General features: G+C 43.9%; 1 protein-coding gene across 1 annotated transcript; it reads left to right on the forward strand.

Moving 5' to 3' along the window:
- The first annotated feature begins 9,848 nt into the window (after positions 1–9,848).
- On the forward strand, positions 9,849–14,596 carry LOC119280465 (disease resistance protein Pik-1-like). Its single transcript, XM_037561300.1, has 2 exons — positions 9,849–10,776; positions 12,148–14,596. The coding sequence occupies exons 1-2, from the start codon at positions 9,956–9,958 to the stop codon at positions 14,384–14,386; spliced, it is 3,060 nt and encodes a 1,019-aa protein (XP_037417197.1). The 5' UTR covers positions 9,849–9,955; the 3' UTR covers positions 14,387–14,596.
- Positions 14,597–24,297: the final 9,701 nt, after the last annotated feature.

Below are 24,297 nucleotides of genomic sequence, written 5' to 3' on the forward strand. Positions count from 1 at the left end.
TCGTTTTAACCGCATTTTGAAACGGGCATAAAAAATTCAAAAAAAATCAAAAAATTGGGAAACCTTCGCATTGTGTCATTATATGTGGCCAAGTTCCAAGGAAAAATAACAAACTTTTAATACGGCAATTATTTTAAAAAAGTGTTCTCGGAAATGAGCTATCATCTTTGAAGATTCATGGCTTACAAGCCAAATGATCAATCTTATGGCCACATTCATGGCATAGTTTGTTCAAATGATCTCATATTGTGCACAAGGGTGCATATTGGAATGGCAAACAATGTTGCCTAAGGAAGTTTTCATTTTCGTTGGACGAAAAAACCATTTTCCATTTTTCGAGTGCCCAAAAGGAGGTTTTTTTGTGAAGGAACTACCAAATAATTGTTGCGAAATTGGACCAAATCATTTTTATAAAATACTAGGACATATTTAATGCACAATTGACAAAATGGTTGGGTGTAAAAAGTTTTGATCCACCTCTCGTGAAAAAGACAAATTTCCGCCGATTCAGCTGGAAGCGGGTCAAATTTGAACTGCAGCTGCCTCATAGTTTGATATTTATTTTTTCCAAAAATCATTTCTAGGTAAATAAGTATCTATTTAATCATAAAAACACCAAAAAAATTCCAAGATTCAACCACTAGCTAGGAACGGTCATTCCCGCCGTTTTGACCGCATTTTGAAATGGGCATAAAAAATTCCAAAAAAATCAAATAATTGGGAAACCTTCGCATTGTGTCATTATATGTGGTCAAGTTCCCAGGAAAAATAACAAACTTGTAATATGGTAATTATTTTAAAAAAGTGTTCTCAGAAATGAGTTATGAAGTGTGAAGATTCATGGCTTTCAAGCCAAATGATCAATCTTATGGCCACATTCATGGCATAGTTTGTTCAAATGATCTCATATTGTGCACAAGGGTTCATATTGGAATGGCAAACAATGTTGCCTAAGGAAGTTTTCATTTTCGTTGGACGAAAAAACCATTTTCCATTTTTCGAGTGCCCGAAAGGAGGTTTTTTTGTGAAGGAACTACCAAATAATTGTTGCAAAATTGGACCAAATAATTTTCATAAAATACTAGGACATATTTAATGCACAATTGACAAAATGGTTGGGTGTAAAAAAATTTGATCCACCTCTCATGAAAAAGACAAATTTCCGCCGATTCAGCTGGAAGCGGGTCAAATTTGAACTGCAGCTGCCTCATAGTTTGCTATTTATTTTTTCCAAAAATCATTTCTAGTTACATAAGGACCTATTTAATCATAAATACATGGTTTGGTGGCGATACGTCGAGGTTTGGGCGGTGGCCGAGGGCCCCAACTCTAGAGCGCGTAAACTCGCATGCCCGCCGCGTGGTCACCGCGTGACCGTGGCGTTTCCATGTGTTCTGGGCGGCCTAGGCATGTCTAGTGGGTTGGGAACTCCCCGGGTTGGTGCTAGGAAGAAAATTACAGCATAAGATTCTCACGAGGAGACCGATCGATGCTCAAACATGAATTAGCAGCCAAGTGTTTGATTAGCGGTACGGGAAATGTACATGGCTAATGGGCGTGAGTTTTGGCTGAGGATGATTAGTTACTAAGAAGACCATTTTCACAAATTTTCAGCTCAAAAGGAGGAGCCTAGGTGGTACTTGCTTTGCAAACTACCACACTGGACATAACTACGAATGTTGAAGCTCGGCTCAAAATAATGAATAGATTGAGCTGGCATTTGGTGGAGGATGGTTATTTGGGCATAGGAAAGCACTGTAGAAAATGGATACTATTTGTACATGCCAAAGTGGTACTTCCTTCACAAACTGTTGTTCTGAACAGAATAGGAAAATGAATATTTTTGAATTATTTTTGAACTAGGCAAGGAAGGTTTCTACATATTTGACGAAGATATGACCCAAAGAATTTATGAGATTTTTTTTGGGAATTTTGGGAATGACAGAAATATAGGTTGCTTCACAACCTAGGGTAAAAACTGCCACATGGACATGACACATGGGCAAAACTGATGAGGTGGCGCCTAGTCATAGCAACCCACCACAATTTACAAGGCTATGACCATCTATATTGGTCGTTAATAACTTGAAATAAGGCAACGGACTAGCGCTGTTTGCTTTATGACCATTTCGTGTAAGGAAATTACGACCTTCTGACCAAAATGGTCGCAATGGTTTAGGGTTTGGAGCCCCCCGAACAGCTTTTGACCAATTGGTCTGAAATGGTCATAAATTTATGACCAATTCTTCCAGGGTCACTGACAGAAGGTCATAAGTTGACATATTTCTTGTAGTGGGAGTTGCGGCATCTTCAACGGCGAGTGACTTGGTATACCTATTCTGAATATTCTTGTTTAATACTTTACGAATTTATGCAAAGCCGCCTCTTAAGTCACTTAGTTCAGGTTCCTTTGTATTTGTATAATGCTATTAATGAAGTGTTGATGGTGATTTAGGTTATATGCATGTGGGCCAACAAATGCAGTGATTCATGTAGGGGCTCACTCTATTGGTCTATCATTCATCTACCAGTTAATTGACCATAGAAAGGTCATGGCATAAATAGGATATATATTTTCCTTTTTTCCTTTACAAAAGAGATGAGCTAACAATGACTCAATACATGGCTTGACAGAATGATTGAGATTAACTAAACGAGGGAGCTTATTCGTAGCTTCTAGCCCTACATAAAAATGGTTGATGGTTCAGTTCCTCATTTGGTGATTTTTCCTTATTCTCCATCTATATTATACCGAGATGGTGCCCTTGAACGAGTGAGACAAGTACATCATCTGCTCAAGCTCACGGTTGGTCGAACTAAAAGGTTTTATCTTGCTGAAAATTTTCCTCTACTTAGTAAGAGGCGGTAAAGGCAAGCACTCTTAAGGTCTTTTCAGTTTCCTCTAATCCAGTGGCAGCACATTGATGCTTTCATTTATGTGGGTCATGCTAGCTGAACAAAAAACTTGATTTGATGTTCCTTATACCTAATTGTGCCTTCACAGTTCTTGTGCTGGTTGCTTGTGAGTGTTTGTTTGATAATCTCTATATAGGATTTGAAACACCATTTTTGAGTCACGCGACTAGTGGTCGATTAGTCGATGAGTCACACTGCCATGTTTGACTCAAACCCCTCGACTAGTCGAGACTAGTCGCGACTAGTCGATCGGCCAGGCTTGACTCATCACGAGTCGCTACCTTAGAACAACTCATTGACTCGAAAACCATGTTTGAAATTGATGTAAGATGTGTGCTGCTACAGTTTTCTGAAGTAACTATGCAACATCAGGGTGATACATCTTTTTTGTTTAGAAGTTGATATATTTGTAGTAAACTTACTGCTATTGATACGTGTGAACTTATTGCTACTGGAAATCATTTCAGTAAATTAGTATTGACATTATCTCCTACTACCATCAGTGCATTATTTCTGCTGCATGCTTAAGTATTTTCACATCTTGTTCTGATGATATAGGCTAGTTATTGTTGGCTCATTGTAGGTCTCTTGAAGCTTTGTATAAATGTCCATGCTCTCTTTAGGGGCTTTTGTTGCTCTTCTCTGAAATTACTATCCTTTTTATTTGCAGGTTCTTGATTGGATTACGTATTTTGGGCACTTCGCTGGTGCCATCTTCCTCGAGGCGAGAGTTGATGTATGTGGTGATGTGCATGTGATATTGTTGTGCGTGCTAATTTCATATACCATTACCACACTTCTGCAAGAGGGAAAGAATATTAGTGAAGAATTTGTCTATTGTAAAAGTTGTACATTCCTCAGTTATTGTCTATCCAAGCAAGAATAGTCCTCCTGTCGTTATGGATGGTGCTTACTCTCTTAGCCCTTCAGAAGTTTCTGAAACAACACATACATTTTACAAATGTTACAAACTATTTAAAAATCATTTACTACTATATTGATGGGGGTAATTCACCTGATTTGACATAATGATTAGCATGTCTCAACATTTCATCATTAATTATACCGAGCATCATCTCTAATAGGATAAAAGGTGCCAAAAACATGCCAGAAGAATGATTCTGGGGTGTCAGGTATCGATATTCGGGCTATCTTGCTTGGCATTAACATCTTTTATATTTAATATACTTCTGCACACACCAGACAAGTAATGGAACTAGGAAAGCTTACATTAGTGAAAGATTGTCTACTGATAAAATATATATTGTTGCACCTTGAATCGAGATAACTTCCGCAATCTTCACTTTACTGAACTCTTCCTGAAGTTTATAATTCAGTGTACTTGTTTTCTGGATATGGTAATTTGAAAAGAGTGCTGCTATTGCCACTTTCCTGGCATCCTTCTTTTACATGGTATCATATTTTATTTATGCGTTTATGTGCCTACTTCACCGGCAATACAGTAAAGCACTGTAACTTCATTTTTTGGCATGCTACAGAATGACATATTGTCTTGAACATACTACAAAAAGTTGCTCCTGATGCCTGTAGAACCTTTTGAACCTAATAAATCACGCTATGTCTGCTCTGAGGTATTTTGCACTGTCTTAAGATATCTTGTTCTTATATGTTATTATTCTCTTTTGTATTTGACATGAAACTGAAACTGAATGCATCAAACCCCTCTTCTGCTGGATGTTAACACTAAGGCCACGAAGATTAGGGAGGTTATTGACAAGATTATAAAAAAGCAAACTTGGAATGAACCTACAACTGGCAATTATTGGCTCTAGCTTGTTTTTGAGGATGGTGATGGCTTAGAGGAAGACAAGGCTGCAAACTATCATCATAGACTCATAATGTTTCTTGTTCAAGGCAAGGGTCAATGGAACAATGCACTCCAATGACATTTTTCTCCTTTTTAGGCTGTGCCCTTGTGCTTCCATATTGTCGGTTGCAATATATTTATTGCCAGCTTAGTGTTGATCAACTATTACAGGTCTTGGCTGAACTGCCAGCTCCAGTATTAATGGCACAAAGCTTACTGTTGAGGATTTCTGGCAGGAGTTGTCTGCAGCATTAACATTAAGCACAGATTCATATCTGTGTTTTCTATGTATTAATGCTTTTTGAAAAAACAGGTTGGCTTCTTATGGGCCCGTTATGTCTTCTAAAACTATACCTCAGCTCTATGTTTGCATCGAATATTTTTTTTGCTTCCCCTTGCCTTCCAACAGCCTTTATAGAATATTAGTTATGATGACTCTTGCACAATAAAAACTAGGTGTTCATAGATGATTCTAGTTACTTACTACTCCCTCCGTCCCGTAATGTAAGACGTTTTTGCAAGCTATGTTAGCTTGTAAAAACGTCTTACATTATGGGACGGAGGGAGTAGCCTAGAATATACATGGAAATCCTTTATACAATTTTGCTAATTAATGTTAGCAGACGGTTTCCCACTATCCCAGAGTAGTAGCATCATACTGAAACTGCTGTTTTATAAAATGCTCTCACATACATATTAGTTTTATGATGTATTTTTTTCCACACATTCAATGCTTAATATCCTACCTCAAATACATTGATAGGTCGTTGTGTTGTAGAGGCAAACAAGACATGAACATTTTATTTCTGTCCTATCCATTTTTTCAATTCAGCTCTCTGTCAATGACTAGAACTTCATTTCTTCCGTGATGCATGCAGGGAAGAAATTGACGAGGAGAAAGAGCCTGACAGAATAGTTTTATCTGGATGGTCTGCTCTGGTGGAGGAACATATTAACAACAATGGGGAGAACAAACTGACAGCTTCTTCATCCTGTGTGCATGCCGCTGATGACACTGTTGAGGATCCATCGACTAGACCTGGGATGAAGCACAAGCTGGGTGAATGTTGGAAACAAAGGAAAAATTGCGATGCATCTAATAGTGCTTAGGTGTTTTGGTCTAGCAACTCTAGTTGATACGTGGCCTATGCTATAGCAGATTGTATATGCTCATTCAAGTGTTCTAGTAATTTAGCAACTTAAGCTAGCCTTTCTTTGAATTTATGGCCGGTATGAATATGATGAATGATGAATTATTGCTGATTTATGAATTATTTGAGCTATGGCTGGTATTAATCCAGATTTGACGTTTTGTTATTTTGATTGTGATTGTTAGTTGCAGCACATTTCTATTCTACATAGGTCAAATTATTTGCAGCACGTTTCAAATTATGGATGAAATGAGTCAAAAATAGGTCAACAAGCTTTACACGATTGAATAGATGGCATGGTGTATAAACTATTTAGTGAAAGCCAACTGTGTTATTTTTCTGAAGATTTAATTGCTAATAGATATTTGTAAAAGCCTAGTTTTGAGCACATAGTGCTGGTCTACTTTTTTAAATTTTTTTAGGCGTTTGTGCTGGTGTGCTGGATGCGATCGACATGATTTCATTCGCACAGAGTTGCCCCGAGTGGGCCGACCCATTTAACACGTTGTATCCATTGCCCAATCGCCATGGCGCTGTAGCAACACACATTATAGCAACAGTTTTTATTTTTTTAAAATCAATTTTTTTTAAAACGAATATTTTTTAAAGCGCAAATAGTTTATAAAATTACTAAACATTATTTAAACATATAAATAATTTTTTTAAATGGGAAAATTGTTTGGCAACATGAACAAGTTTTAAGCATTTCTGACCATGGTTTTAACTTGTGTATTTTTTAACAGGGAACATTTTTTTGGAAATTCTGAACATTTTTGGAAAATACGAACAACTTTCAAATTTCCATATTTTTTAATTTATAAACTTATTTTTGAAATGTGAACTTTTTAAAATTTTGCAAATAATTTTTTAAATCGTGAACATTTTTTTATATATTTGGAACAAAGTATTGTGAACAAATGAGAGAACGGGTACAATTTTCAGAATTCGAACAACAATTTTCAAAATTTGTGATTTCTTGGAAAAAAAAAGAAGAAGGGAAAAAATCTTTATAAAATTTCTGAAATTTACTGAAAAAGTGAATATTCTTGAAAGTGCAAACTGTTTATAACATTTTGGAACATTTTTAAAAAATACAAATATTTTTTAAAACCGGCAACATTTTCCAAAAATGTGAACAAACTTTGAATATTTTCGACCATTCTTGTGTATTTTTTTGAACTAGAAATAGTTTCTGAAAATTCCAAACATTTTTTGAAAATGCGAACAACTTTTGAAAATTTCTAAATTAAATTAATTTATGAACTTATTTTTGAAATGGGAACTCTTTTGAAATTTCCAAATAATTTTTTAAAGCATAACATATATTTGGAAAAAAACTGTGAACCAATTTGAAAATAGGGATTTTTTTTTCAGATTTGGAACAAATATTGAAAACACAAACAATTTTTTGGGAAAAACATAGAAAGAAGGAAACAAGGGGATAAAAAATAAAGAATAAAAAAAGAAAAAAGAAAAAGGAAAAGGAAAATAAAATTGACTAAAAATGACAGGGAAGAGGGAAATCAAAAAACAGTAAAAAGCCATATCGAAACCTTCTGGAATGTTGCTAAACCTGGGCAACATTAACGGACCGGTGAACTACGTTCGCTTGTTCTTTGTGTGTGAATGTCCGACAACGTCAAATAGGATTTATCGAGATGGAGTTGCACGAGTTGTGGGTGCTTGAACATGGGCCAAGCTGCAAGAGCCCCTAAGCGGATAAAAAGAATAACATTGGGCTGGGGGGCCAATAGCAACAGTTAAGTCGAAGAGGTGTGACCCGTGTTATGATGCCGGCTGGGTCTAAAGCGAGCTGACTGTCCGAGTCCTATACGATAACCTGAAATCTCTGCATCCCATATCAACCTGATAGGTTGGGCCCGATCCATTTTGATAATGGGGACTACCTTGAGCACGACACATTAGGTACAAAAATCAACGACTGCTCAAAATTGGAGTAAAAAGGGAACAAAAGCCCGCAGGTAAATCCATGACGATTTACATATTGGGATTATGACGGTGAGGAAATGTTTGTCATAAAATCGTCACCAGTTTTTAGGGCTCGCCGTCCTCTTGATGATCTATGATGGATCTAGGCTAACCGTCACCGATGGAATACCATTGATGACGGTTTCTAAAACCATCACTAGAAATCCATCATAGATTAACAGGTTTCTTGTAGTGTTAGTTTTGTTAGGGTTTGATCCCTAGTATCCACTATGTTCTGAGATTGATGTTGCTATGACTTTGCTATGCTTAATGCTTGTCACTAGGGCCCGAGTGCCATGATTTCAGATCTGAACCTATTATGTTTGCATGAATATATATGAGTTCTTGATCCTATCTTGCAAGTCTATAGTCACATATTATGTGTTATGATCCGACAACCCCGAAGTGACAATAATCGGGATACTTCTCGGTGATGACCATAGTTTAAGGAGTTCATGTATTCACTATGTGCTAATGCTTTATTCCGGTTCTCTATTAAAAGGAGGCATTAATATCCCTTAGTTTCCACTAGGACCCCGCTCCCATGGGAGGGTAGGACAAAAGATGTCATACAAGTTCTTTTTCATAAGCATGTATGACTATATTCGGAATACATGCCTACATTACATTGATGAACTGGAGCTAGTTCTGTGTCACCCTATGTTATAGCTATTACATGAGGGATCGCATCCGACATAATTACTCATCACTAATCCAATGCCTACGAGCTTTTCACATATTGTGCTTCGCTTATTTACTTTTCCGTTGCTACTGTTACAATTACTACAAAACTATTATCTTTACTTTTGCCATTGTTACCATTACTATCATACTACTTTGCTACTAAATACTTTGGTGCAGATACTAAATTATTCAGGTGTGGTTGAACTGACAACTCAACTGCTAATACTTAAGAATATTTTTTGGCTCCTCTTAGCGACGGACCTCTTTTAAATGCTATAGCGGTGCTATAGCGAGCTATTTAAAATGTTTGTTCATGTGTTTGGACAAAAAACCCTTAGCGCAGGGCCTCTTCTAAACCCTATAGCGGGCTATTTAAAACCATGGATGCAACACTTGAAGGTGAAGATGAAGTGCCTCTTGAGCGTGAGCAATCTCGGGTATCGTTCGGCTGTGTATTGTGTTTGATTGTTGCTTTATATATAAAGTAGGGCGAAAGACTATTTCGATGGAAATGACAAGCTAGGCTTCTAACTGAGGGCTCATTCTCGTTAGGGGACGTGCTTTTGGGGTAGTTTCAGTTTTGTTGAGCCTCCTTGTTTAATACTCTCCCTTAGCGCTTTCGTTTGAACTATGTAGCTATGTCTGGCTCAGCGACCCTGGTTGCGCCTCGAGCGTTGTGAACAGGTCTGGTCGTTGTTTTGCCTCGTTTTAATTAAAAAAATGGGGCAGGGGAACCCATTTCGTCAAAAATACTGCACTTTCTCGTAGGCATGATCGCAAGCGTGGTGACCATTTGCAAGTACCAATGGAAAAGGTGTCAAAAGCGTCACCCTTATCCTAGAGCTTAGACATTTTATATTCTTGAATACATAGAGCGTAGAGATGGTCACATAGACCGATACACGTCCACATGGTCTGAGGGAGCAGGGGGAATCCAATCTTGATTTTCTTTACAATACAATCCAACAATGCATGGAGATTGGTGGTGCAGTGTAGTTTAACCCGGGGCTCTGCAGTCCAAGTGCCATCCAAGGCTACTTTCGGCGCGGCCGTCTCAGTTAATTAAGATCGGATCTCTGACCCTTGCCAGAGCAGCCAGGCTAACACTGCAAGCTACTACTGCATCCAGCTGATACTTGGGGCCTAGCTGTCCAGACTCCAGAGGCCCACAAGGAAGTGAGCCTTGTGCACGTGATCGGCCATGTCGATTTGCTCTTGGTTGATAAATCGAAATCATCCACTATACACATAGCTTCTCATTTAGCATAGCAATACGAACATTGACGAGAGTGCATCCTTTGTAACCGCAGAGCACCACCAGCTAGCTTCTTTCCTTCCACCCAAAGCATGTCCACAACAACATGTAGCTAGAGAGGTCGAGCATGCCATGGAGGTCGCCGTGGTGGCTATCGGCACTCTCCTCCCAAAGCTCGGCGATCTTCTCAGAGGTGAGTTCACCCTGGAGGAACATGTGAGGAAAGGCATCAGCTCTCTTGTGAGAGAGGTCACACTGATGCGTGCCTTCCTCCATAAGGTGGCGAGAATGCCACCTGAGCAGCTCAATGGGCGGGTCAAGATCTGGGCAAGAAGGGTGAAGGAGTTAACCTACAAAATTGTGGACATTGTCGATGCCTTCATGGAGCATGCGGAGGAAGGTGATGACCCTGCCAACCAGAAAAACAGAGCTAAGAAGTTACTCAAGAAAACCATCAAATTATTGAAGAAGGACAAAGATCTCCATTGGAGTGCTCTACAAGAAGCTGTTGATCAAGCTAAAGAATTAACTGAGCTGAGCCAAACGTATGAGGTGGAAATTAGGGATACCGATTTTATTGCTCATATTGATTCTCGTATAATGGCTTTGTACACGGATGTGGAAGAGCTCATTGGGATTGAAGATTCCAGGGACAAGTTGATCAATGTGTTGACCGAAGGTGATAATTGGTCGAAGCAACCATTGAAGACGATCTCTGTTGTTGGATTTGGTGGATTGGGCAAGACAGCTCTTGTCAAAGCAGTGTATTGTAAGATCAAATGGCAATTTGATTGTTATGCTTTTGTTTCGGTTTCTCAAAATCCCGACTCGAAGAAAGTCTTCAAGGATATTCTCTATGAACTTGACAAGAACAAGTATGCAGACATTTATAACAAGGCATGGGGCGAATCCAAATTGATCAACAAACTCATTGAATACCTTCATGGCAAGAGGTATCCTTCTGTTATCCTGTTGCGGCTTGATAGTTTTACTTCATATAATGAAACCACGGAAAATTTTTGTATTGCTGCGTAAAATTCGTAATGCTATAACTAGGTTTATAGTACATCTTCGTAAAATTCTCAACTTACATACATAACACATCTTTTATTAATTAGTGAGTGAGCTACTCTGAGTCGAGGATCTCAACACCGAGTCATTATCAGGTGGAGATTGTAGGAACACAATTTTAAACATATTCAATTGCAACGTCTTTGTTTCCCCTCTCACAAGCCAACTAGGGCAAAACCTTCTCCCCCTTGGTCTCTGCCTGTGAGTCCCGTGGATTCACCTGTCCTTTGGTCGCTGCTTCGATTATCGGTGGCGGGGAAGGGAATCTTGCTGCCTAGGCTCTGGCATAGATTCTTGTCAACTCCTCGAGACAACGATCATGTGTACGCGGTGACGAGATTTCCTGTCAAGTTCTTCAAATTGATTCAAGGGCTCAGTGGCGACAAGTGCGGCTCCGGGACGCTGTTTGTTAGGGCCACGTGCGTGAAGACATCTTGGCTGTCATTGAGAAGGTCAGTCCGGCTCCAGTATTGAGCGGGGCAAGTTGACAGCTCGTTTTATCGGCAGTAGTGGTCGTTCAGCGGTTCAAGGACCTCGTTGTATTTGTTATTATGTTCGTGGTGCTTTATACTTATGGTGAACTTTTATAATAGATCTGAGGTATTTTCACAAAAAAAGATTTGTTTGGCACAATTCAATTGCCCTCCAGCCACCCCGCACGAGCCTACGTGATGTTCTTCAACGAGCCAGCCCGACCAACTCATGACGCACAAGACAATCCTACATTTACCATTAGGAATCCGAAGTAATTATGCATCCATCAATGGTAAATATTTTTCTTAATTTTTCATTCCATTCATGAAAGTCGTCTCAACACATGACAACTCATAAAAAAAAATCAGGAACTCCTTATCCATATCCAGGGTCAAACTATCATAATCATTATCTTAATAGATATTGAATCGAAAATAGAAAGGTGAACATGATTCCACGCGCACCCGCATGAATAGTAAATTCGAAAAATATACCATAACTTAGATTTTGAAATGTGGGCAGTGGCATTTTTCGGCAATTTCTGATCCAAGAATTTGTGTATTTTCCTCCCTTGACTCTGAAATCACTGTCGTAGTAGAGTATTGGATCCCTGAGTTTGGAATGTATTCTGCTCTCTGCATCCTTTTCCTTATTCACTTTGAGTATATATTAATTTTGGCCTGCATTCTGGTTGCTCTTTGTGAGAATAAATATATACACACAAACATGCTAGATTAGTTTGTCATTTGTATGTTCTAATGCACTCTCAATTGGTACAGGTACCTCATCGTGACAGATGACATATGGAATGGAGAAGTGTGGCAACTTATCAAGCGTGCTCTCTCAAGAAAGAACAATCTTGGCAGCCGAATAATCACTACAACCCGCATAGTCAGTGTATCTGAAGCATGCTGTTCATCTGCTAATGATTCAATATATGAAATGGAACCTTTGTCTGATGAGGACTCAAAAAAACTCTTGTATGCTAGAATATTTGGTTCTGTGAATGGATGTCCACATGAATTTGAACAGGTATCTAGTGACATCTTGAAGAAATGTGGCGGGGTCCCTTTAGCCATCATTGCTATGTCTTCTGTTTTGGCTGGTGCTCCGCAGATGAAATCAAAGGATGAATGGCATGTCTTGCTCAAGTCTATTAGTCATGAAGACAGCAGTTGGAAGGAGATGCAGAGGGTAGTATCTTTTAGCTACTATGATCTTCCCTATTATCTGAAGACTGGTTTATTGTACTTGAGTACATTCCCTGGTGGTCACCCAATTGAAAGAGACCGGTTGGTGAAGAAATGGATCAATGAAAGGATTGTAACTAGTCAGAAGCTTAGTCAAGAAGGATTAGCAAGACGTTACTTGGCCGAACTCGTCAATAGAAATGTTATTCATCCGCTGGAATGGAACAACCATTCTGAGGTGATATCCTACCATATCCACCCTCTGATGCATGATTTCCTTAAAACCATAGCCATAGAAGAGAAGTTTGCTGCTTCACTTGATGACAAAGATATTTCAAGTGCACATCATATGAACTTCACTCACCTCTCCATTGACTGTCCAGATACAGAAAATCTAATTGGTCTATCAAGTATGGCCTTTAATTGTAGTGTCCGCTCCTTAACTGTTTTTGGTCATGCAAACCGAATTCTGCTGGGGCACTTTGAAGGTATACGCCATTTGGATTTGGATGGCTGCAAAAGCATAGAGAGAGCTGATGTGGAGTACATTTGTAGCATGGTCCAGCTGAAGCAGTTGTGCCTTGCAAAGACAGATATCACAGAGCTCCCACCACAAATAGGTAACCTACACTATTTGGAGGGGCTTGATGTAGGAGGGACTCAAATCACCCAGCTCCCAACAGAAATTGGCAAGTTACAGCATCTGAAGACTCTAGATGCAAGGAAGTCAGGATTCAAGGAAATACCGGATCAAATTCTCCGGCTCACGGGACTGGTCCATCTGCTTATTGGTGACAATGAATCCTGTGAAGGAGTGAAGTTACCTTATGGATTTGGGAAGCTGACATCACTGGAGCAATTAGGCACCATTGATTTGAGGAAATGTTCGGCATCCTCTCTGAAGGAGCTTGGTAAGCTCCAGAATCTCGACGAGATTGTAGTACTGTTAAGTGATGAGCCGGAACACACACGGATGAATGATGTGCTGCTGTCTTCCCTCAGTTCTACCAGGCTGAGATCCCTGGTGGTTTGTAGTGATTTCAGGTTGAGCACACTACTGGATACACAGTACATTCTCAACTGTAGGAAGAATCTTACAGTGGTAAGAAGATCCTTGGACGTTCCGTCTCATATTGCAAAGAATTGCTCCGAGAGCTGCAATCAGTACAATCTCATTCTTCGTATGCTGGATATCAGAGTCTGCAAGGTAGAGGAGGAGGATCTGAAGATACTCCGAGAGCTGCCTAGATTGCAGATCCTCATCGTGCGGCTTGAAGTCCTCCCAACAGAAATGATACGTATCAGCTGTGAGGGATTTGCAAAACTTGAGAGGTTCTACGTTGATTCCCGAATGCCAAGGGTAATCTTTGAGGAAGGAGCCATGCCAAAGCTGGAACATCTTGAGTTCAAGCTGTACAATGGATCAGCTAGTGAAGAACATATGGGCATCAAGCACCTCCTAAACCTTCAAAAGGTTACTCTCCGGTACTCCAAATGGTATGCAACCAACAAGGGCGTCCAGAAGATAACTGAAGCCTTGAAAGCTGAGTGTAAGGAGCACCAGAACAACATCACTCTATGCATCGCTGAAGAGGACAAAGATGGTGACTGCATCCCGAAGACTGAGATTTTTCAAGAGAACAGAGTTTCTAGTTCCAGTAAGAGGCCTGAGATTGTAAAAGCAGCTGCAGAAGAAGAAGAAGAAGAAGAAGAAGAAGAAGAAGAAGAAGAAGAAGAAGAAGACACACAGGAGGGAGGCTTTCATCAGAGCAGCCATGCTACTGCTAGCTTCAGTGGGACCAGCGAGATCGAAGAAGTTGTGGAGTAGCTCAATGAAGCTTTAATATTTGAGCCGTGCTTCAACCAACCGCATGTCGTGTTTATTTCTGTTGTTTCCAAACTTCAAATTCCCAAACATTTGGCAGACGAGAGACTTAGCATTTATTCTTTTCCATTTGGACTCTATAATTGTTCATTTTATCAAAACGTGATTGTACTATTTGTGAATACGTTTGTCTCTTGTACCTATATCCTGGAATGTGTGTATGGCAACTTGGGCATGTGCTGCCAAGGACCAAGGCTCAAGGATTCAGAGGCCATGCAGGGTAATCAGCTAATGGGGGAGTGATGAAGCTAAACGTTGCCTGTGCGATTTGCCGGGACATTGCTCCTGGTGCAAGATGGGGTCTGAATTCTGAACCTTGGTTGACACCCGTCATTCATCAATGCTAGCGGCGTGTGGCCTCTGGCGCTCCTCCTTGCGCCGGTGCCAGCGGCTACGGCAGCCGCGGTGCGGGCGGCCGTTCCGCTACCGTACGGTCTCCACCGGCCAGATCGATTGTGTCGGCGGCTACTCCGGCGACGTACAGCTTCCACCGGTCCCATCTCCCCTAAGTCGCAGCAGATGCAGATGGGGAGGAGGCAGATGAGCGGGAGGGGGAGCAGAGGTACCGTCACTTGGCCGTCTAAGATCTCTGCCGCCGTCCCTCGCTGTGCCTGCCGTCCAAGTCACCGCCGCCACCACCACCATGCGAGCTTCGCTCCCGCCCTTCCAAAAGGTTGTAATAATTCACCGGCTGGAGATTCTAGTAGATCCCCCCACCCCCGCGTCGTCTCCTCCGAGGCGACTCGGGGGAAACCCTAACCGCCGCCGTCGCACCCCTCCTCCCCTATCCCCTCCGCCGTCGCCAGAGGTGTGCGCCGGCGTGCGCTCGACACCGATGAAGGTGGCGGTGGGGGATCCGGCGGCTCCACGTAGCGTGGAGGGCCTCGGAATCCGGGGCGGTGGCCCCGGCGGAGAGCGCGGGGTGGCCCTGGCGGCGGGCCATTCCTGCCGAAACTAGTGAGGCGCCTACCTCGGTCTCGACGGGGAAGAGGAGGCGTCGGTCCTTGGTCGCTGTTGTGCGGCCTTCCCAGTGCGGTTGCCGCCGCCAGATGCATCTCATCCTCTTTGCCCCGATCTGCTCCTTCCATCGCCGGATCCGGGTCCAGTGGCTTAGGCCGTTCTTCCCGGGCGCCGGCAGCGCGGATCTCGTCGAGTGGGTGTTGGATCCGGGGGAAACCACTGGCCGGCTTAGCCACACCCTAGGCGACGCCCTGGGCGCCATTCCCCTCCTTGGAGGCTGTGGTGTGGATCCTTCTCCCCCTTCTTCCATCCCCTGCTAGGTGAAAGCCTAGGTCCACTGATTCGGGCGACGACGGCACATCCGTGCCCTGTTCCTTCTTGGAGGCGTAGTCCGGGGATTGCAGGGGCGGCGAGAGAGTCGGGTTGTGGGTGTGATGGTGGTGGGTGGCAGCTTGGCTCTGCGCTTCACTGCCTTTTCTTCAATGGTCTTCGTTGTTACCCTTGTTGCTGCGACTGTGGCCGACAACTCTAGCCCTTCGGTGTGGCTTAACCGTGGGCGATGACGATGCTCGGAGTGGTGTGCTCTGAGCACTAGTAGAAAACAGGGCCTTTCGTTTAGGGCAGATAAGCTCATTACTCCCGGTTCAGTCACATACCGGGACCCATGGGTGCATTGGTCTCGGTTCGTGAGGCCAGGCGGCCTGCCGGGCCTCGTGGGGGAATTGGTCCCGGTTCGTCTGGCCCCTTTGGTCCCGGTTGGTGGGACGAACCGTGACCAATGGGCCTCGCTCTTGGCCCACCACCATTGGTCTCGGTTTATGGCTTGAACCAGGACCAAAGGGTGACCTTTAGTCCCGGTTCAAGCCATGAACCGGGACCAATGGTGATCCTATAAATACCCCCTCGCCGACAAGCAAAGCACTCCACACTACTCTGTTTTTTCTGGCCGGCGAGGGGAGGGCTTTGTGGTGCTCTATCTCACCTCCTATGCACATGAGGTGTTCGATGGAATGCCCGAGACACACTACTTAAGCTTTCTCCTCTCCAAGCTCGACCTCTAAGATCCATTTTCCTCAATATTTGTCTAGGTTTAGCGTTCCGTCATGTCCCGTCCCCGTCTTCACCGCCGTTGATCGACCGCGCCGATCTCGTCGCTGGCACCACCGTGGTGAGCCTCTTGTTCTTATCTTCTTTCTGAAAGGAAATTTTTTTCTTACTTCTATGTTTAGATAGATACTTGTATAAGTTTCTTACTTCTATTTATTGCATCTTATTATATAGTGCAATGGTTTTGGTATCCTCCCCCGTCGGCCCTCGTCCTATCTATGATTCGGATGTGGTATATATTATCTTTTATAACTATCTGGTTCATTTATTGTTTATGACAATTATGCCGACCAACGTGACATAGATTTTATTTATCTAGGAGGTATGTGAACTGGAATTTCCAACCGACCCTATTGTCGAGAGGTTAATTTTAGTTGAAGAAGAAAACAATTTCTTGAAGGAAAAAATAAAAAAAAATGAGGAGGAGAAGATGATATTAGAGTTGCATGTTGTGGATGTCGTCGATAATCACAAGATCAAGATGGATGCAATGCGCTTGTAGATTAGAAAGATTAGAAAATATGCCATTCATACCGAGGCTTGGTATCATTATGCCGTTGGATCAATTGTTACCTTGGTTGCGATTATGATCGCATTTGTTTTCACATTAAAATGTTTTACATAGTTTCAATGTATATTTAATTAATTAGATGCTCTGGAGAGCTATATGTTGTTCAATGAGAACTATGTATGTACTTTGGTTTTAATGTGATGATGAATTTCTATTAATTTGGTCACTTAATTATCTATTCATGATGTTCTGTAATGGTTTTTGACACACTTAATTATATATAATGCACGTAGATGAACCGACGATGGATGTACGATGATAGACACACCTCCGAGTACATTAAGGGCGTGTATAATTTTCTCGAAGTGGCTGAGGCAAACAAGTAGAATGGTTTTATGTGTTGTCCATGCCCTATATGTGGGGATACGAAGTCTTACTATGACTCGAAAACCATTCACACCCACCTGCTTAATAAGGGTTTCATGCCACACTATAATGTTTGGACCAAGCACGGAGAAATAGGGGTTATGATGGAAGACATCAAAGAAGAAGAGGACGATGATAACTATGTGCCCCCTGAATACGGTGATGCTGCAATGGGGGAAGCTGTTGAAGATCAAGAGGAACCAAATGATGTGCCCGATGATGATCTCCACCGGGTCATTGTTGATGCAAGGAGACAGTGCGAAAGTCAAAAGGAGAAGCTGAAGTTCGATCGCATGTTAGAGGATCACAAAAAAGGTTTGTACCCCAATTGTGAAGATGACAACACAAAGCTCAGTATCGTACTGGAATTGCTGCAGTGGAAGGCAGATAATGGTGTGCCTGACAAAGGATTTGAGAAGCTACTGAAAATATTGAAGAAGAAGCTTCCAAAGGATAACGAATTGCCCGACAGTACGTATGCAGCAAAGAAGGTCGTATGCCCTTTAGGATTGGAGGTGTAGAAGATACATGCATGCCCTAATGACTGCATCCTGTACCGTGGTGCGTAAGAGGATTTGAACGCATGCCCGGTATGCGGTGCATTACGGTATAAGATCAGACGAGATGACCCTGGTGATGTTGATGGCGAGCGCCCCCGGAAGAGGGTTCCTGCCAAGGTGATGTGGTATGCTCCTATAATACCATAGTTGAAACGCCTGTTCAGAAACAAAGAGCATGCCAAGTTCATGCGATGGCACAGAGAGGACCGTAAGAAAGATGGGAAGTTGAGAGCACCCGCTGACGGGTCGTAGTGGAGAAAAATCAAGAGAAAGTACTGGGAGGAGTTTGCAGGCGACGCAAGGAACGTATGGTTTGGTTTAAGAGCGGATGGCATTAATCCTTTTGGGGAGCAGAGCAGCAATCACAACACCTGGCTCGTGACTGTATGTATCTATAACCTTCCTCCTTGGCTGTGCATGAAGCGGAAGTTCATTATGATGCCAGTTCTCATCCAAGGCCCTAAGCAACCCGGCAACGACATTGATGTGTACCTAAGGCCATTAGTTGAAGAACTTTTACAACCGTGGATTGGAAACGGTGTATGTGCGTGGGATGAGCACAAATAGGAGGAATTTGACCTGCATGCATTGCTGTTTGTCACCATCAATGATTGGCTTGCTCTCAGTAACCTTTCAGGACAGACAAACAAGGGATACCACTCATGCATGCACTGTTTAGATGACACCGAATGTATATACCTGGACAAATGAAGGAAGAATGTGTACCTAGGGCATCGTCGATTCCTTCCGACCAACCATCAATGTTGAAAGAAAGGCAAGCATTTCAAAGGCGAGGCAGATCACCGGAAGAAGCCCACCATGCATACCGGTGATCACGTACTTGCTATGGTTAGTGATTTAAAAGTAATCTTCGGAAAGGGTCCCATCGGACTATCTGTTACGAATGACGCTGAGGGACGCGCACCCATGTGGAAGAAGAAATCTATATTTTGGGACCTACCCTACTGGAAAGACCTAGAGGTCCGCTCTTCATCACGTGATGCACGTGACGAAGAACCTTTGCGTGAACCTGCTAGGCTTCTTGGGCGTGTATGGGAAGAGAAAAGATACACCTGAGGCATGGGAGGACCTGCAACGTTTGCACGAAAAAGACGGCATGCCTCCAAAGCAGTATGAAGGTCCTGCCAGCTACGCTCTTACCAAAGAAGAGAAGGAAATCTTCTTTGAATGCCTGCTGAGTATGAAGGTCCCATATGGCTACTCGTTGAATATAAAAGGAATAATAAATATGGCAAAGAAAAAGTTCCAGAACCTAAAGTCTCATGACTGCCACGTGATTATGACACAACTGCTTCCAGTTGCATTGAGGGGGCTTCTACCGGAAAATGTTTGATTAGCCATTGTGAAGCTATGTTCATTCCTCATTGCAATCTCTCAGAAGGTGATTGATCCAGAAATCCTACCAAGGTTAAGGAGTGATGTGGCGCAATGTCTTGTCAGTGGCGAGCTGGTGTTCCCACCATCCTTCTTCAATATCATGACACACGTCCTAGTTCATCTAGTCGACGAGATTGTCGTTCTGGGCCATATATTTCTACACAATATGTTCCCCTTTGAGAGGTTCATGGGAGTCCTAAAGAATATGTCTGTAACCGTGCTAGGCTAGAAGGAAGCATCTCCATGGGCCATCAAACGGAGGATGTCATTGGGTTTTGTGTTGACTTCATTCCTGACCTTAAGAAGATAGGTCTCCCTCAATCGCGGTATGAGGGGAGACTGGGTGGAAAAGGAACGCTAGGAGGGGACTCAATAATATGTAGGGACGGCATTCTGGTCTCAAGCAGACTACACGGTTCTACAGAATTCTACCTTGGTGACCCCGTATGTCGATGAACACAAGAACATTCTGCGCTCCAAACACCCGGACCAGTGTGACGACTGGATTACATGTGAACACATCAGGAGTTTCGGCAGTTGGTTCCAAACACGTCTCAGGTGTGACAACACTGTTTCTGATGACCTGTACTCGTTGGCGAGGGAACCATCTTCAATTGTAATGGCTTACAAAGGGTATGAGATACATGGGAATACATTCTACATGATCGCCCAAGATCAAAAGAGGACCAACCAAAACAGTGGTGTCCGCTTTGATGCAGCAAGCAAGAGGGAAAAGGACACATATTATGGTTACATAGTGGACATATGGGAACTTGACTATGGATATGATATTAAGGCCCCTTTGTTTAAGTGAAAATGGGTCAATCTATCAGGAGGCGGGGTACAAGTAGACCCACAGTACGGAATGACAACAGTGGATCTGAACAATCTGGTGTACACAAACGAACTATTCGTCCTAGCCAATGATGTGGCACATGTTTTCTATGTGAAGGACATGTCTACTAAACTGAGAAAAAGAAAAGATAAGGAAGCGGATACATCATACGATGAGCCAAAGCGCCACATAGTTCTTTCAGGAAAAAGAGATATCGTGGGATTGGAGGGCAAGACAGACATGTCTGAAGATTATGAAAAGTTTGATGAAATTCCTCCGTTCAATGTCAAGGCTGACCAAAGCAACCTGTTAAACGATGAAGATTATCCATGGTTATGGCGCAATAAGCAAAGGACACAAGCGAAGAAAGAGTGAAGACTTTCTATGAACAACTATTATGATGATGCCTTTGATCTAGAATATCACTGCAGTTACTATCATGGTCCTAAGACTAAAAGTAGAATGGGGGGTAGGTATGGAGAGGCAAGATCTTAGCTGTGGTGGAGTTGTACACACAAGATTTACGAGTTCAGGCCCTTCACAGTGGAAGTAAAAGCACTACGTCTCGGTGCCCGGAGGCGGTCGATTTGATTATATGTGTGTGGTGTTACAGGGGTGCGAACCCTTGTGCCAGAGGAGGGGGGTGGCTTATATAGAGTGTGTCAGGACCCCAGCCATCCTCCATTACAAGGGTTCAATGTACATAAAGACAGGGCGCTACTGATAACGCCAGCCATAAGTGCTATTAATGATCTTAAAGACTACGGAGTGAACGCCTGACCGTTGCAGTGCTGAGTGACTCCTGGTCTTCAGTAGGTCGAGTGGTTTCTTGTATGGTCGAGTGACATCAGGAAGGAGGGGTACCCGAGTGATATGATTGGTCGAGTGGATTGCACTCGACACCTTTAACTAGGGATTCCTTGTTGTCTCTTCGACTTCACTGCTTCTAGGGTAGTGACCTTGGGTAGGGCGTATAGGTCAGGTCTATGACCCTACCCTAGGTCTGTATCCTCATTAGTATCCCCCGAATGGATTAAGGCCCGAGTGAAAGTAGGTTGAAGTTGATCTTGCTCTGAGCTTTGCGTCTCACAAGTGTTTTACGCAGGACGGAAGACTCACGTTGGAACTTCAGCTTCGATTCAGAAAGTCGCCGAGTGAATTTGTCACATCATCTGTCGAGTGTTGCTTCGGGGCGCAGAATCTTTGGCGCGATTGATTGCAGTGTATCCCGAATTTCATCGGATTCGAAATTTTAGAGAAGCGCGCGGGACGCGCGGAGCGTGCTGAAGTAAGTGGGGTGGATAAATAGGAGCGCCTCGATCTCCGTGCCACCATTTTCGCCATGTACGTCGCGCGCGACTGTTGCGGGATTTGACAGGATTGCCTGGACCCACGCGTCAGCCACTCGTAAGCGGCCCTTTATAAGATGACGGAGCCGAGGCGCCTGTACTGTGCGCATCTGTTTTATCCCCTCTTCCTCTGCTTCTCCACTGCATCCGGCTCCTCCGCTCTCGATGTCGCCACTCCGCCACCATGGTGAAGGACAAGACGGTGGTGCTGGAACGCGCAAAGCAGGCGACAGGGGCAGCGAAAGGCAAGAAGCAGAATCGTGGGTCGTCGTCGCGCTCGGCGCTGCCGCCAGGTTGGATCCAAGGCGATTGGATCTGGTCTTCGCTCCGGCAGGAAGATCTGGATGAGCTGGTGGAGTCCGGGCTGATCACCAAGGGTGCAGCGAGGCTGTCGGAGGGGGAGACGGAGCCGCAGCTCGACCGGGTGATTGTGTACTGCTCGCCACCCATGTCGACCGGGGCTTCTCGCTTCCTTCGCACCCCTTCTTCCGGGGTTTCTTGAACTTCTTCGGTGCCCAACTCCATCACTTTTCTCCCAATACCATCACATACCTCGCTGCATTCGTTTCTATGTGCGAGAACTTTCTGGGGTGTCGACCACACTGTGGTCTTTTCAAGCATATTTTCACCATCTGTTCTCAGTCGGTGAAAAAAGAAAACACGAGTGACGAGATAACACATGTCATTCAGATGTGTGGGGGTTTGGGTATCCAGAAGAGGCAGAGGAGTTCTTTCCCTTCCATTACTCTTCCTGAATTGGTTAGAGGCTGGCAGTCGACCTAGTTGTACTGCCAGGACCTCGCAACTCCAGGTCAGTCGACCGAACTTCCCCACTTCACTTTTGATCGTGTTCAGACTCCTTTCTCGCTGAAAGTGACTACTGCTGAGAGCGTGGAGACGAACATGCTAGTTGAGAGGGTAGTCCAACTGATCAATCAGGGCGTCACTGGAATGGACTTGCTGGAAGTATTCCTTAGTCGACGCATCCAGCCTCTCCAGGCCCATGACCATCCCATGTGGATGTACTCTGGGGCTGACCATACTGCTTGGGTTCATCCAGAAGAAGTACTGGCCAAGACAGTGGCCATGTGGTTGAAGAGCATTACAGGGAACAAGGACAACCCCAGAGGAGCCAGGAGAGTCGTCCCCTTCAGCGATGACAATCAGCCTGACAAGGTGTGTCCTCCATTTCGACTGTTTTTGAATACACATTCCGACTGCTCTTGAGCCCGACTGACTTTTACTCAACTTCTTGTCTTGTAGGTTTTTACTGACATGTATTCGATGCCCAATGGTGAACAAGTTCTGGAGCAAGGCCAGGAGGGAGAAGCCAGTGCGGAGGAGAGCGGCGAATGGGAATCTTCGGACGAAGAAGACAAGGAGGAAAGCGAGGAGTCGGACGACAAGGAGGCGGTCGACTCGCCGGCTCGCTCTGAACATCGATCCAAGCAACACCATGACCCGGCGGGCGGGCATGGAAAGAACATGGCCCCAAGCACCCAAATGCAGAAGCGCACCCGGACGTCGACTCCGGAGCCGACGGAGAAAGTCGCCAAGCAGCCCAAGGTTGCTCCTCCAAAGGCTCGGAAGACTCTGCCGAGGATCAAGATGGACGCCCCTGTTGCCTCATGGTGAGCATCTTTCCTGTGCTTATCTCTGCCCACTGATTCTTTTGTTCTGACCGAATGGATCGTGTACCTTTCCAGCCCAACCTCTGCCACGACTGACATGGATATTGACAAGGCTCCAAAAGATGAGGAAACCGATGACGCGGCCACCTCCCGAGCTGGTAAGTCCACTCGACCAAAACTTATTTTGTCGATTGAGTTGTTGGTCAGTTGAATTTTTGATGTTTTTCTTTTCACTGCAGCTCCACGAGTCATCGTTGTGCTTCCTGATGATGATGAAGAAGAAGTGCCTCTGAAGGAGAGGAGGAGGAGAGGCAAGGGCTCGAGAGGGAGAGGGCTTGATGTTGAAGCTCCTCAGTCGACGCCGGTGCTTGAGGAGGTGGTCGAGCGATTCGGAGATCTAGTTCAGACCAACGTCACATTCGCCGACCCGCTGACGACTGATCATCCGTCAAGGTCGACTGCTCCGGCTCCTGCTGCTCCAGTGCAACTCCACGCATCTGACCTAGTGGCTGCTTCGGCCGCCTTGGAGCCATCACTCTTTGCTGCATACCAAACTCCAGATGACTCACCAAGTGCTGCCAGGGAGGCTCTTTGCCAGGTGAATCTTGTTATGGAGCAGGTGGAGGTGATGCACGAGGCCAGTCAGGTGGCCTATAATGCCAGCACCGCTCTACAGACCAATGTTAAGGTCAGTTATCTCCCGACTGAACTTTTGAACGCTGCCCATATGTGCATCTACTATCATGGGTCTATGTTTCATATCCGATCACCCACTAGGGTGTGCCTGCTTTAGAGTTTAAGAGGTCTTCCACTCCACTCGACTCATGCCGAGTCGAGTGTTTTGTCCGAACCAGTGGGGGCACGCAGAGTGCACCCACCGGGTGTAGTCCCCGAGACCACGGTCAACTGCTGGCAGTCAGCTGAGGTCTGAGAATCTACTTTTTTTGACTCATGCTCGGCAGACCATGCTGAGTGTTGATCTAAACCAGTGGGGGCACGCTAAGTGCATCCACTGGGTGTAGTCCCCGAGACGACTGTTGAATGTTCGATTCAGCAGTAGTCTTAGAGTAACTTTCA

Source organism: Triticum dicoccoides, chromosome 3B (genome assembly GCF_002162155.2).
Source record: "Triticum dicoccoides isolate Atlit2015 ecotype Zavitan chromosome 3B, WEW_v2.0, whole genome shotgun sequence".
NCBI classification, from domain to species: domain Eukaryota; kingdom Viridiplantae; phylum Streptophyta; class Magnoliopsida; order Poales; family Poaceae; genus Triticum; species Triticum dicoccoides.